Source organism: Narcine bancroftii, chromosome 14 (genome assembly GCF_036971445.1).
Source record: "Narcine bancroftii isolate sNarBan1 chromosome 14, sNarBan1.hap1, whole genome shotgun sequence".
Taxonomy (NCBI): Eukaryota; Metazoa; Chordata; class Chondrichthyes; order Torpediniformes; family Narcinidae; genus Narcine; species Narcine bancroftii.
Window position 1 is genome coordinate 29884186 of NC_091482.1, and position 16621 is coordinate 29900806.

Genomic DNA, 16621 nt, shown 5'->3' on the forward strand with positions numbered 1-16621 from the left:
CATGAGCTGATTTATCCTCCCACTCAGCCCCACTGTCCGTCCTTCTCCCTGTAACTCTTGATACCCTGACTCATTGATAAATTGATTTTGTTCAGCATGAGCAATTAAAACAAAGAGATAAATCAAAAGCATGAAGAACTATGGCCACAACCAGCTCAGCCTTGACCTCCATGTGCCTTTCTTCTGCATGCTCCTACCAGAATGCTCCTTTGGCAATATTCCAGTCCCTCATCACTAATGTAAAGGACAGGTAGTGCTGGCTGTTATTCCTTCTCTGGTGTGGTGATCATGACTTGTCAGCCCTTTCAGTATGATTTGTGAAGTTGGGTAGCAGGATTGGTGTTTCATAAAAAAGAAAAAGGCACACCTTATCTCTCAGATCAAATAAAAATGTCAGAGGTAATTAGAAATTACAACTTTTTTGTTTTTTTTCACAGGAAGGAATTCTGAGTGCATGGATTTTCTACAGTGACAATACAGCAGCACCACTGACTCTCTACGATGTTAAAGACTACAACCTAACAATGAGTACACTGAATGATAAAGTGGTCTCTTCTTCTCAAGACTCAGGATGGCCACTGATAATAGCAGAAGGTGAAGGATCGGGTGAATTTATCAAGGTGGAACTTGGTATCTGTGAACCCTGTAAAAAGACCAACCGCAAGAGCGTGTTGTTTGTTACATTTGTCGATGTGCAAGTTCAGTTTGGGTCTGATGATTACTCAGAAGAAGACCTAGAAAATACTGGTGAGGATTATGCACCTGATGGAGTTAGATTTGAAGGCAACCCATTCGGACATAAGCCAAAAGAGAAGGGTCAGTTTGATTTCCTGCCAGACACTTCTTCGACTGGTGACCGCGAAGAAAGTGTTATGTGGAAGGGTAGCACAACCGTTAAGTCAGATGTGGAAGAAAGGACTGACTCAAGAGCAGAACCAGGCATGCAAGATAATGGAGTGCATTTTGATAACACAAGGTTGCCCAGCATGCCTTTTGACATTGATGTCACGGATCTGCCAAAAGATTTTGCAGATCCTGAGGATGACTACGCCCCAACACCAAGAGGTCTGACTGATTTGGAAATTGGAATGTATGCACTGTTGGGAGTCTTCTGCCTCGCCATACTGGTTTTCTTAATAAACTGCATTGTGTTTGTTCTCAAGTACAGGCACAAACGTATTCCCCCAGAGGGTCAAGCCAGCATGGATCATTCTCACCACTGGGTTTTTCTAGGTAATGGCCAACCTCTTCGTACCCAGGCTGACCTCTCACCCCAACCTGAAAGCCCTGGCAATCCCTTGGAAAACATTCAAACCTGCTGCCACAATGATCATCAGAGCAGTGGCAGCTCACAGACAAGTGTGCAAAGTCAAGTGCACAGCAGAGCTGATGGTTCATCCGGGAGCTCAGCTCGGGATCACAGTGAGGATCCGCTGCATTCACCCACCTCCAAACGTAAAAGGGTCAAGTTTACTACTTTTGCCACATTGCCATCAGAAGAGCTCAGCCTGGCCTATAATTGCATCCCGATCGCCGATGAGGAAGACATTGAGTGGGTCTGCCAGGATATGGGTCTTACAGACCCAGAGGAGCTACACAATTACATTCAGAGAATAAAGGAGATTGCCTAGACTGCTGCTGGTTTTCTTTACTGCATTTATCGTCACCAGACGTTTGTCACATATATAGGTTTTTGTTTGGTCCACAGAAGGAAGCTGCAGTGCATAGAGACTGGATGAACAGAAAGGTGCTACAACACTGCTTTGTGGTTAAATGGGCCCTCACAATGCTGCAATACGCAGAATGGATTTACAGTGAAAAGCTGGCAAAGATTTTTCTCTTTCTCTCAATATTGACAAATCTGAGCTAATGTAAAACAGACTTCATATGAGGACACAAAATTGACTGGTGTAGCACAGGTGCATACTGTTTTCCTCATAATCACAAAAGCATGCTTGAATCATTCTCTGTTGGCAACAATGAACTGGAACGGCATTGGCATCTTATTTTCAACTTAGGCTGAACACTGCAGAAACTCACATACTCTGCTCAGAGTGGAGTTGTTTAAAGATGTAAACCGGTACATGTGGTTGATAGATATGAAAGAACACATGTGGCAAGACCTTTACCAAAGAGGTTTACCACTGAAACATGTTGATTGCTAAGACAAAACTGATATTAAAAATAAGTGGCAGATGTTCATTTTTAAAACAAAACTCTTAATCAAAATTTGAGTCCACAGTCAATTCTGTACTTCTATTTCATTCACATTTAGATTTCATTTATTTGCAAGGATAGAAAGTGTTGAAGCAAGAGCATGGCACAAATTGCAGTTGTTACTTCAGGTTATAGGAAAGCTGATACATGAATGATTAATCAAAGGTGAAATGAAAATGTTTCTCTGTTTAAGGGAAACAAATAATATTATTTTGTTCTCAGTGAAGTGTGCTAGCAGCAATCAATGAACATTTTATTACTGGCCTTGTTATACATTTTAATTTAATATGCATATTTACAATGCAATTTATTGATACACTGGAGCAGAAATTACCAGATGTAACCTTTCTTAATTAATTACAGCAGCAATCAATTGTACTCAATTCTCAAACAAAACAAAAATCTTAATTTGCAGGAACTGAGAATCTGTGATTTTATTCACAAAGCATCGGTGACACAGGCAGTTTGCAAATAAGACTTTCAAGAGGAATCCTTATATTTTTTGAGGAATTTAGCACCTATTTTAAGTCAGAAAGAGGCATTGACAGAAAATAAACCAAAATCCATTGGCTTTTGTAAATTGCCAATGACTCATATTTGTCCTTGAACTGTTGGGAATATGCGGGTGAGATATTGAAATGACCTTTTTAATCAGTGAAACAGGAACAAGGTATGACAGGGTAACACCTGTGTTGGCTGTAGGCCATTGGAGTGTGAAGACTAATCCACTAGATTGAGTGTGAAATGAGGATGCAATGAAAGAGGTCTTCATAGATTAATAACCAACAAAGTAAAACATATCCACTGTATACCTACTAATTGTTAAATCTTCTGAAAATCAGCCTACAACAGGAATTTTACAGGTATAAACAATAATAGAACCCCAGGAATTGGGTGACTTAGGTGTATTTCATTTTTATAGAATATTATCTAGATATATAGAGATTCTTTCTTTCTTTGGCTTGGCTTCGCGGATGAAGATTTATGGAGGGGTATGTCCACGTCTGCTGCAGGCTCGTTGGTGACTGACAAGTCCGATGCAGGACAGGCAGCCACGGTTGCTGCGGTTGCAAGGGAAAATTGGTGGGTTGGGGTTGGGTGTTGGGTTTTTCCTTCTTTGTCTTTTGTCAGTGAGGTGGGCTCTGCGGTCTTCTTCAAAGGAGGTTGCTGCCCGCCGAACTGTGAGGCGCCAAGATGCACGGTTGGAGGCGATATCAGCCCACTGGCGGTGGTCAATGGGGCAGGCACCAAGAGATTTCTTTAAGCAGTCCTTGTACCTCTTCTTTGGTGCACCTCTGTCTCGGTGGCCAGTGGAGAGCTTGCCATAGAACACGATCTTGGGAAGGCGATGGTCCTCCATTCTGGAGACGTGACCCACCCAGCGCAGTTGGGTCTTCAGCAGCGTGGATTCGATGCTTGCGGACTCTGCCAGCTCGAGTACTTCGATGTTGGTGATAAAGTCATTCCAATGAATGTTGAGGATGGAGCGGAGACATCGCTGATGGAAGCGTTCTAGGAGCCGTAGGTGATGCCAGTAGAGGGCCCATGATTCGGAGCCGAACAGGAGCGTGGGTATGACAACGGCTCTGTACACGCTGATCTTTGTGTGTTTCTTCAGGTGCTTGTTTTTCCAGACTCTTTTTTGTAGTCTTCCAAAGGCGCTATTTGCCTTGGCGAGTCTGTTGTCTATCTCTTTGTCGATCCTTGCATCAGATGAAATGGTACAGCCGAGGTATTACTATACCATTAAACCAACCTACGACATTAAAAAAGCTCCTGGTTAAATTTCTCTCTGTCTTGCAACTTTCACTATGCCATCAAGAAAGCCATTTTCATTTTAAATTGATGTTCCTGATGGCTAAAGTATATATGAAACCTCATCAATATGTTGATTGTTTTAATACCTTCACAAACTTCACAAAAGAAATCCACCAGACAGAACATTTTGACTCTGCTTGACACCTCACAATCTTTCACTTCATTAAAATGATCAGTGAAGAGACAATGGTTGACAAAGTGACATTCAGAAAACCCCAGAACTGATCTTAACCCAACAGCATAGTTAACCACAAGAGGATATATCCCAATTTTCACACAAGCCTGACAATTTTATGACATGATACTGCTTCATGGCTTAAAAAACAAATGAAATACATAACTACTTATCAATTTAACAATGTTCCTATAATCTATTTCATTTTCCAAAAATATTTATGTAAACTATTTAAGCAAATATGACTAGTCACTGTGGAGTGATCTTGAAGTTGTATCAAAAACAGATTCTAATGATTTTATAATATTGGGAAGGTTGAGAGTGCTTCAGATGTCCTCTATAGACACTGTTCTGCTGTTCCCAACAACCCCTTCTCCAACATCTTATTCTACTGTTGTCTTGGCCTATGTTTCCAAAATGTTGCCACATTGCTACTTCCATTCCTGCCTTGGGACAGCTATGGTTGGCATAATGGTTAGCGCAACGCCTTTATGGCACCAGCGATCGGTACCGGACGGAAGTTTGAATTCCACGCTGTCTGTCAGGAGTTTGGATGTTCTCCCCATGTTTGCGAGGATTATATCCAGAGGCTTTGGTTTCCTCCCACCATTCAAAACGTACCAGTGGAGTAAATTAGGCGGCACGGGCTCATGGGCCAAAATGGCCTATTACCGTGCTGTATGTCTAAATTAAAATTAAGGATCCAGTAAACCCACATTTTAAATGTGCCTTTGACCAACTTTCCTAAATCCCCCATCTCTTTCCACTGTGAACCGCCTTGGAAGCTTTGCTCTCTTTTATGCAAATTCCAAGTTCTTGTTGCTTGTCTTGAGATTGTGAAATTTCAAAGTTTGTGATTAGCGCACAATTTATTTCTGTGTTCTAAATATGGAGAGAGCCTATAGCAAAATTCTAAGTGAGCGATACAGCTCTTGTGATTAGCGCATAGAAATAATCTTCCTTCTTCGTGCTTGATGTAGCACAGTTGAAATATTGAACTGTAATGAAAATAATAATGTTTAAATAGACATCAAAGTCGAGATATGACAGCTGATATGAGTGAACACACATTTCATATTTTCATGTGTATGTCCAATATTACCACGGCAATAAATGTTCATGATTTAAAGTATCCCATTGAAAATATTTTTAGGTTTATCTTATAATCTATAGTTCTTTTGATTGCATGTTTTAGAGTGGTCATAACTAGAAACAAACAAGGCTTATTTCTTTATCAGATGTAGAGTTGATACACATGAATATCTATCCAAACCAAATTGTTGAAGACAGTTTCTGTTCACCAGATACATCATAGTTCCTGTTTTTTATTTTTGTAATTCTGCAGCAGGCCTTGGAGAGTGTTAAAGCAAGAGGTAGTCAATGTTTCTGCTCCCACTTACTGTCCATTAGAAAATCCTTGCAAGAGTTGAGTAGAAAATTTGATTTAATTGATAGTTTGAATCTTGTACTTTCCTTTCAGAGTATCTATTTCCTTTCTTCTGTCTCAAGCATCCCTTGTCTCTCCTTCCTGCCTTCAAATGCCACTTACCAAGAGAGATCTGCCATCTGATTTCCATTTTCCTTTTCAGAGAGAAATTAACCCTTGCCAAATTTTTTTTTTAAATGGTTGTAGGATTAAGTGTCATTTGGTGTCATTGTGTATTATGCCTCTGTGGCATTGTGGTCAACTATGAAGAACCTTAAAAATTTCCATGAATAGCCCTGTCTATTTATTTTGTGTGAGTTGTACGGAATACACAGAGTGGCATGCTTTGTAAAACATGTTCTCAAAATTCATATTGGTACATACATCCTATTTATTTTAACTCATTTCTCCTAAACTAGATGCTTCCTTGCTTTAATGATTGTATTCATAATTATCCAATAAATATTCAACAATTCATTATGTACTTTGCTAGCCTACTATTCTATCTCACATAATCCTGAATAATTTCTGTCAATGCCTGTCAATGTCAATTTCTGTCAATTGCAGATATTGAATGTATTGCCTCATTAGCTGAGAAGTCTGTTTGGAGCAAGGCAGTTGGAATATCTACTGCTATATAACTTTCCAGGATCAGGATCAATTGAAAATTCTTCTATGTATCAGCTTTCAAAAAAGTAACCATTGAGGCTACATAATGTTATCACATTATTGAATGGTGCACAAGTAAAACTATACCAACTCTTTATACAAGATGTGTAATATACAGTAACATAAGTTAATTTTAGTCCTGTTATCATTCTTAATACAGTCTAATCAGTACTTCTGTTCTTGTCTTGGTCTTGTTTTCATACGAGAATGCTCTGTGATCTTTGCTAATAGCTGGAGAAGCTCAGCAGGTCAAATAGTGACATTTACGTAGCAAAGATACAGAACTGACGTTTTGGGCTTGAGCCCTTCATCAAAGTATGAGAAAATGCCAACAAACATCCGATCAAAAGAGTAGGAGGGGTGGATGATAGGTGGAGAAAGGAGGGAAGGGGCAGCAGCAATGAGGGGGAGGGGGGATGGTAGGTCTTTGTGGGTGAAAGAACTGGAAGTTTAGGAAATGGGGGAGGGGAAAGAAAAGGTGAGCAGGTTTAATGGAAAGCAGTAAAGTCAATGTTCATGCCATGTGGCTGGAGGGTGCCTAGATGGAAAATATGGTGCTGTTCCTCCAATCTGCGAATGGTCAGGATGGGACAGTACTGGGAGATCGCTGTGGTTGTGAATGGAGCAAAGATGCTGAGTGAAGCGATCTCCCAGTCTGCGACTGGTCTCTCCGATGTAGAGAAGACGACAAAGGGAGCACTGAATGCAGTTAATAAGTACTCTGGATGTACAGGTGAAGAGTTGCTTCACTTGAAAGGCCTGTTTTGGGCCCTGGACCGTGGTGAGGGAGGAGGTGTGGGTGTAAGTGTTGCACCTCCTGTGGGCAAAGGGGAAGGTGCCAGGGGTGAAAAGGGTGGGGAGGGATGAGTGCACATGGAATCTCAGAGGGAGGTGGTCCCTGTGGAAGGCCGAGAGGCAAGGGGAAGGAAAAATGAGTCTGGTGGCGAAATCCTATAGTAAGTGCCGGAAATTCCAGCAAATGATATGTTGGATGAGGGGGCTGGTGGGGTAGCAGATGAGGATGAGGGAAATTCAATAATTGTTGTGTCTTGGGGAAGAGGGAGCCAAGGCAAATGAGTGAGAAATGGAGGAGATGTAGGTGCGGGCTGAGTTGATGGTGGAGGGAGAGTCACATTTGTGGAAGCAGGCAGACATTTCAGAAGATCTGGACTGGAAGACCTTATTGGGAACAGATGCGGCAAAGACTGAGAAATTGAGAGAAGGGGATGAAATCCTTGCAGGGGGCAGAGTGTGAGGAAGTGTCCAGGTAGTTGTGGGAGTTGGAGAGTTTGTTGTATATGTCAGTGGAAAGCTTGTCTCCCGAGATGGAGAGAGAGATACAGAAAGAGGAGAGTGTTATGAGAGATGAACCAAGTGAGTTTGAGATTGGGGTGGAAGTTGGACTCAAATTGGATGAAGCTGGCAAGGTCAGGGTGGGTGCATAAGGGAGCCCTAATATAGTCATCTTTATACTGGAGGAAAATTTGGGAGGTCTTGCTTGTTTAGGCTTGCAGCATAAAGCCTGCAAAATGGCATGTGTAGCTGGGTCCCATGCAGGTACCCATGGCTACTCCTTTGATTTAGAGTAAGTGGGATGAGTTGAAGGAGAAGGGTGAGGACGTTTTGCCAGACAGAAGAGGGTGGTGGTAGGGTGGAGACAGATCAGATTTTTGGTCCAGGAAGAAGAGAAGTGCTTTCAGATCTTCTGTGTGGGGAATAAAGGATTTGGACATCCATCATGAAGATAAGGCAGTCCAGTTCAGGGAATCTGAAGTCATTGAGAAGACGGAGGGTGTATGAGGTGTCGTGGATGTAGGTGGGTAGAGATTGGACCAGGGGTGAAAGGATAGAGTTTAGGTAGGATGAAATTAGTTTGGTGGGGCAGGAGCAGGCAGAAACAATGGGTCTACCCAGATGGTTGGGTTTGTGTCTTTTAGGGAGAAGATAGAAACAAAGTGCAGGGGTGGGAGAGAATGAAGTTGGTAGCTGTGGAGGAGAGGTGACCAGAGGTGATGAGGTTGGAGATGGTGGTTTAATGTGTGGTGGTGAGGTTCTGTGGGAGGGGTCAATAGGAGGAGGTGTCTAAGAGCTGTTGACTGGCCTCAGCAAGGTAAAGGTCAGTGTGCCAGACCACAACTGATTACAGACCACCGCCCCCTGCCCCCCAACTCTTCCTCTTTGCTAATATTCTTTCTGGGGTTTTTTTATTGAAACTAATTATGTGTTCTTGAAAAAAAACCATTGCTTGATCATTTTACTCAGACACAATTATTTGATAATGTGTTAATTATTCTTTATAATTCAGAAAAGCATTTCAGATAAATTCATACTTTGTTTCTTTTCTGGTCCCTGCTTGCACATATGTAAGTAACTGCATTAACAGATCACTGACCAGAATCCATTGCACAAAATGTTTTAACAGCCCCAATTTCAATAATTTTATTATTAAGAGAGAAAGTGTACATATAATGCACAGAAACATACTAAAATGGAGTTGCATGAGGAATCACACCAGCTTCATCCATGACCGCAGGGTTGTAAAAAACGTGAAGCACATAAATTAGAGGATTCCCCAGTTCAGCAAATAAGCATTAATTCAGGATTCAGATGGAAACCTAGAATTTATTTGTGTGATGCCCATTGTGGTGGGACCTCTTAAAGCGGTGGGTTCTTCATGGTAATGACCAAGAGCAGTTAAGAAGTATTGGTGGACTCAAGCTAACTCTTCTGGTGGGGTGGTTATGGGAGTGAGAATCTTATATCTTGTTCAGTAGGGCATCACAATGTCAGAGATGAAGTGAGAGCAATGTTCGATGCTGTCAGGGTCCTTCCCCCAATATATAATGAAACCAGGTCTCACTCTAAAACAGCACAACTAACAGGTGTTGCTCTAAGAAACATGAGCTGACTTCCTGTTAAAGCCCAGTCAAGACCCATACATTCTCCTAGATACATACTTGTTCTTCATTTTTGCTGCAATGATATCAAATGATTACCATCATTAATGTATCCAACTGTCTCCATGTATCAAGCTCATAAATACTTATTTGACTGCCAAGCTATTATAAATTATATTTTTCACTTCTGGTAAAATGTCAGTGATTTATTTTTCACAAGAATGCACCAAAACAGTCACAGTCAGCTTTCCTGTGATGACTCTCGCAAAAGCTCAAGGGACAAAAAAGAACTCTAGAATGCTACAGCAAAGAAAACAGGTAAATCGGCCCTTCTAGTCTGTGCTGACCATTATTCTGCTAGTCCCAATTACCTATTCCCATTCCAAAACCCTCCAGACCATCCATTTATCTGTCTAATGTATTCTTAAAACTTAAGATTGAGCCTGCATTCATCATATCAGATGGAAGTTCATTCCATACTGCCACCAATGTCTGAATGAAGAAGTCCCCCCTCATGTTCCCCCTAAACCTTTCACCTTAAAGCCATGTCCCCTCATACTTCTCTCTCCTAATCTAAGTGGAAAAAGCCTACTCACATCCATTCTGCCTATACTTCTCATAATCTTGTAAAACTCAAGGAATAAAGTCATAACCTATTTAATCTTTACTTGTAACTCAACTCCTGAAGACCTGGCAACATCCTAGTAAAGCTCTTCACTTTTTCAATCTTATTGATATCCTTCCTGTAGTTTGGTGACTAGAATGGCACATTATATTCCAAATTTGGCCTCACCAATGTCTTAAACTAACTTCAACATAACATCGAAACTTCTATATTCAATCCTTTGATTTATAAAGGCTAAGATTCCAAAAGCTTTCTTTACAACCCTGTCTACCTGCGACACCACCTTCAGGGAAGAATGTATCTGTATTCCCAGATCTCTGCTCCTTTGTGCTCCTCAGTGCTCTACCATTTGCTGTGTATGTCCTACCTTGGTTTTCCTTTCCAAAATACAACACCTCACACTTGTCTGCATTAAGTTCCATCTGCAATTTATAGCCCCATTCTCCCAGTTGGTTCAGATCCCTCTGAAAGCTTTGAAAATCTTCCTCACTGTCCATGACACCTATCTTTGTGCCATCAGCAAACTTGCTGATCCAACTTACCACAATAGACCCAACACAGATCCCTGAGGCACACCACTCATCACAGTCTGAGAAGCAACCATCCACTACCACTCTGTTTTCTCTCACACAGACAATTTTGAATCCAGTTTACAATCTTTCCATGGAACCTAGTGTCTTAACTAACCTCCCATGTGGGACCTTGTCAAAGACTTTACTAAAGTCCATGTAGACAACATCCAAAACCTTTCCTTCATCAACCTTCCTGGTAACTTCCTCGAAAAATTCTACGATTCGTTAAACTCGACCTATCATGCACAAACCCATGCTGACTGACCTTAATCAGCCCATGGCTGTGCAAATATATATACATCCTGTCTGAGAAATCTTTCCAATAATTTACCTACTATTGATGTCAGGTTCACCAGCCTATATTACCTGGTTTATTTTTAGAGCCTTTTTTAAAACAGGGACATTAGCTATCCTCCAATCCTTTGGTGCCTCACCCATAGCTAAGGACACTTTGAATATATCTGCCAGGGCCCCTGCATTTTTTACACTTGTCTCCCTCAAGGTCTGAGGGAATATATATCCACCCCTGGGAACTTATCTACCTTTATTCACTGTAAGGCAGCAAGTACCTCCTCCTCCATAATCTCCATATATTTCATGACACTTCAGTTTGTTTCCCTTCCTTCCTCATGAACTATGCCAGTTTCCAGAGAAAATACTGTTGCAAAAAAAAAACAGTTAAAGATCATGGGGCTGCCCACATAGTTCACCACTCTGATCCTCTAGGAGACCAATTATACTTGTAGAATCCCTTCAGATTTACCTTCACATTATCTACCAAAGTAACCTCATGTCTCCTTTTTGCCTTCCTGATTTCCTTCTTTAGTATTTTCTTACATTTTTATACTCTACAAGAACCTCATTTGCTCCTTGTTGCCAATACCTATTATACACCTCGCTCTCTCTTCTTCTTAACCAGATCACCAATATCCCTTGAAAACCAATGTTCCCCATGTCTGTTATCTTTACCTTTAATCCTGGTAGGAATATGCAAACTCTGTACACTCAAAATTTTATCTTTGAAGGCCTTCCACTTATTGGACACATCCTTGCCAGAAAAAAAAACTTTTTCTGTTCCGCTCTTTCTCATTTGCACAAAATTGGCCTTTCTCCAATTTAGAAACTCAACTCAAGGACAAGACTTATCCTTATCCATAATTAACTTGAAACTAATGACATTATGGTCACTGGATCCAAACTGTTCACCTACACATACTTCTGTCATCTGGCCTGCCTGGTTCCTCTCTCGATGGTATCTCTAAATATTGATTTTGAAAACTTTCCTGAGCACATTTGACAAACTCCAAGCCATCCAGCCCTTTTATATTATGGGAGTCCCAGTCAATATGTGGAAAGTTAAAATCTCCTACCATCACAACTTTCTGTTTCTTACATCAGTCTGCTATCCCTCTGCAAATCTGTAGATAAATCCTATAACTAGTGGGCAGTCTGTAATACAACCCTATCAGTCTGGTCATACCTTTCCCAATTCTCAGATCCACCCATATGGCCTCTGTAGATGAGCCCTCTGGGCTGTCCTATCTATGCACAGCTGTGAGTAATAATGCCACTCCTCCCTCTTTCATCCCTCCCACTCTATCTCATCTAAAACAATGGAATGCCAGAACATTGACCTGCCAGTCCTGCCCCTCCTGCAAATAAGTCTCACTAATAGCAATAATGTCATAATCCCACATGTCAATCCATGCCCTAATCTCACCTGCCTTATCAACAATACTCATTTTATTGAAATAGATGCACCTGAAAACATTTCTATCATGTACAATCCTCAGATTTCTGTCTATACATCAGTACTCGCATGACTTTTATCCTCCTCTACCTCACTATCTGCCCTAACACTCTGGTTCCCGTCGCCCCCCACCCCTGCAAATCTAGTTTAAACCCTTCCCCCACCTCCCAGAGCAGCCCTTGCAAAACTACCTGAAAGGATAGGTTTGGTAGTGCAAGCTAGTCCCGCTCCAGTTCAGGTGCAAACTGTCCTGTCAGTCTGTCATCATGAGTTTGAAAATAATTGTAGGACCTTTGGAATAGGAAGATTGTGAATCAAATAATGAACTTCAATGTAACTTCTGTGATAAAATATACAAAAATAAATCACTGCCAAAACACAGGAAAGGTGCTTTTCGAATAAGGAGGTAAAAAGGCATTTTGAGATTTCCAGTCTAATCATGGAGATATATAACAAAATTGATTCACCTGGGTTCAAACTAGATTGGATTCTGGTTATATGCACCTTGTTCAGAAAAGACCAAAATGTAAGACAGGAGCATGTAACATTTTGGCTTCTAGGATTGCTTAAGTACCTGCACTAAACACCTAATGGGCCACTTACTTAAGCAACTCATTGTAAAGGTAAATCATCTTTCAGGCTAAACATGATCATTCTCCTTATTGAGTGCACCAAATCTATGTTGCATGGGCATAGTCTGTTTCCACAGCACTGATTTGTAGCTGAATTGATTTGATTCTGATCCTGTAAGACAGTAGAGAGGTAGAAATGCCAAAGCTTACAGACATGATTGCTGGCATCTCAATGGATGTGCTCATAAAAAATTGCTGGTTGCTGATAACCACATTATTTCCTTCATCGCTTCGTTTAGGTACAGTATTGACCTTTATGTTCTCTTTGCCAATTTCTGGGATATCTTAAAAGTAAAATTAGCACCAAGATTAATGAAAGCTTTTATTAAGTACAATTAAAAGCACAAAGCCTGTCATTCACATATCTTAGTTTTACCATTGGATATTTTATTCCAGTTTCCTTCAGGAATAAGCCTCCATGTGCATCAGCAACTTGCCAAAGTAATATACCGTATATTTTGGTGCATAAGTCGATTGACAGATAGGTCGACCCCCTTTTTTCAGCCTCATTTTAATGGTTTTATGACCCCCATTTTCGGGCTGTCCGGGCCTCCCAGCATCAACCCAAAATTTGTTACAACAGCCCAATCACCAAGTAATAATGCTGTAAATTAAGCAAGCAAATAAAAAAACAGCCCACCGGGCAGGAGCAGCAACCTTATTTCTTCCGAATAGGAGTGGTGACATCATTCTCCCGGCTGGAGTTGGAACCTCAGCCTTCGTGGCAGAAGCGATGACCTCATTCTCCCAGTATGAGTGGCAAACTCTGGCTCCCAGGTAGGAGCGGGGACCTCGGGCTCTACAATTATAGAATGATTGGGTGTGTTATGATGTTGCCCGGCAGTGGGAAGGTGCCGGGGAACAGCAGTGCCAGCAGTGGGGAGGTGCTTCCAGGGTCAAATTATACGCCAAATTGGCATCAAACAGTTTTTGACCTGAATTTAAGGTCTCAGAAGTATATCTGGCATATAAGTTGACACCTATTTTTTTTGTGATTTTTAAGGGTTTCATGACTCGACTTGTACGCTGAAATATACGGTATGTTCTTTAAATGAAGATACACAGATGCTGTGAATGTATCCAAAGATCCTGCAATGAATTCTGGATAAACTAGTACCATTCTTAATCCTTCCATTCTTTTAAATTATCTTGTAGCAGAGTGACACAGGTAGTAGTCCAGCTTTTTCCAAGTGTCAGAGGCCTTGTTTCTATTCTGACCTCAGGAGTTACCTGTGTGGAATTCACACGTTTTCCCTATAGCTGCAGGACATTTTCCCTGGGTGCTTTGGCTTCCCCCCTCATCCCAAATATGTGTTGATTAGACATTGTAAATTACCCTTATGTGTAGGTGAGTGATAGAAATACGCAGAAATACTGGGGGAACTCAGCTGGTCTCTCAGTGTCCATAGGAGGTAAAGGAAGACATCTGAATAAAGACTGAAGAATGGGAGGGGGAGGAGTCGAGACTAACAGTCAAAAGGAAATGATGAGAGGAAAAGTGAGAATTGATTTTGGCTCTGTGAAAGGAGAGGGAAAAGAGTGACAGAGCTGGGGAAAGACGACAGGAAAGAAGAAGAGAGAGGTGTGTAACAGAAGCCGGAGAAGTCAATGTTACTGCCATTCAGTTGGAGAATGCCCAGATGAACATCATATAACCACTTACAGCACAGAAGCAGGCCAGTTCAGCCCTACTAGTCTGTGCCGAACATCTCCCATCGAGTCCCACTGCCCCGTATTCGGCCCATAACCCTCCACACATCTCCTGTCCATATACCTATCCAACCCTTCCTTGAATATTAACATCAATCTCACTTCCACCACCTCTGCTAGAAGTTCATTCCACACCCCCACCACACTCTGCATGAAGAAATTTCCCCTCATGTTTCCCCTAAACTTTTCCCCTTTTACTCTCTATCCATGCCCTCTTGTTTAAATCTCCCCCACTCAGTGGAAAAGTCAATCCATATTGACTCTATCTGTCCCCCTCATAATTTAAAATATCTATCAAATCACCCCTCAACCTTCCACACTCCAATAAAGTCCTAGCCTGCTCAACCTTTCCTTGCAACTTAAACCTTGAAACCCATGTAACATTCTTGTAAATCTCCCTTGCACTCTCCCTATTCCGTTTATATCCTTCCTATAATTTGGTGACCAAAACAGCACATAGTTTTTCAAATTTGGCCTCACCAATGCCTTGTGCAATTTCAACATAACATCCCAACTCCTGTATTCAATAGTCTGATTTATGAAAGCCAACATACTAAATGTTTTCTTCACCACCCTATCCACGTGATTCAACTTTCAGAGAATTATGTACCATGACTCCTAAATCCCTTTGTTGCACTGCACTCCTCAATTGTCTACCATTTAATGTGTATGACCTATTTTGATTATTCCTACCAAAATGTAGCACCTCACATTAGTATTAAACTCCATCTGCCATCCTTCAGCCTACTCTTCTAACTGTCCGATATCACCCTGTCAGCTTTGATAATCTTCCTCGCTGTCCACAACACCACCAACCTTTGTATCATCTGCAAATTTACTAATCCAATTTGCCACCCTATCATCCAGATCATTAATATATATGACAAACAGTAGTGGACCCAGTACCAAACCCTGAGCCCCTCCACTCATCACCAGCCTCCAATTCAACAAACAATTTTTCCACCACTACTCTCTGGCATCTCCCATCCAACCATTGCTGAATCTATTTCACTACTTCATTAATACCTAATGCTGCCACCTTCCTTACTAACCTCTTATGGGGAACCTTACTAACCTCTTATGGGGAACCTTATCAAAAGCCTTACTAAAGTACAAATAGACAACATCCACTGCCTTCCCCTCATCAACCTTTTTAGTAACCTCCTCAAAAAACTCCACAAGATTTGTTAAACAAGATTTACCACATACAAAACCATGCTGACTACTCCAAATCAATCCTAAATCAATTTCCAAATAGTTGTACATACCATCTCTAAGAACACTTTCCATTAATTTACGCACCATTGACGTCAGACTTAAAGGCCTATAATTACCAGGTTTACTTTTGGATCCTTTTTTGAACAGCGGAACAACATGAGCCACCCTCCAGTCCTCCGGCACCTCCCCCGTGGCCAGTGACTAAAAGAAACATAATTCCAACTCTGTGAAGATGCTTCATGAATTGAAGTATCCTATAAAGACAGATTCCCCTTTTCATTGTGCATTTCGTGAGGATACGACGATGTGAGTCGTTATTACATTTGGTGATGTCTGTTATTTTACACCAGATATTTATTCTCTGATTTGTGAGTTTAGCAATGAATGATGAAGTAGAGGATTCTCTCAGGATGAAGTCAGCCAAATGGTCTTTCTTTTGTATGTTCATGTTCTGTATATGATTCATTTGAGCAACTCAGTTAGATTCTAATCTCTAACTCACTCAATGGCATTCTTATTCTATTTATGAGATATTTAAAGACCTTTGCAGCATTCCATTTTACCTGTTTATTAAATTCATAACATATCTGAACATCTCACAGTTAAAGCATATAACTCACTCTCCATTATTCTTTAGCTTCTTCTTAAACCTTCAATTATATTCATAAACATTTAAAATTATCATGATTCTAGCCCGTAAGATCCCATATTCTACATCTAAATTGATTGGATTAGCCTATAACTCACTCTGGGGATCCATCTGAACTGCTCGATTAAATACCAGCCTGTAATTCACTCAGAGGATCACTCATTCAATACATTTAAACTATTTGAGATGCTTGATTAGTTGTTAGCCTGTAATTTACTCTTGGGATCCATTATTCCATATATAAACATTTGAACCATTTAATT

The 16621-nt window shown here is 40.9% G+C and overlaps 1 protein-coding gene across 1 annotated transcript in view; it reads left to right on the forward strand.

Annotated features, from left to right (window-relative positions):
- tmem132e (transmembrane protein 132E) overlaps positions 1–2229 on the forward strand; it is a 670647-nt gene extending 668418 nt beyond the window's left edge. Inside the window, exon 9 of the mRNA XM_069911026.1 lies at positions 438–2229. Coding sequence (XP_069767127.1) covers positions 438–1631 — 1194 coding nt within the window. The 3' untranslated portion in view covers positions 1632–2229. The remainder of the gene's footprint in view (positions 1–437) is intronic.
- Positions 2230–16621: the final 14392 nt, after the last annotated feature.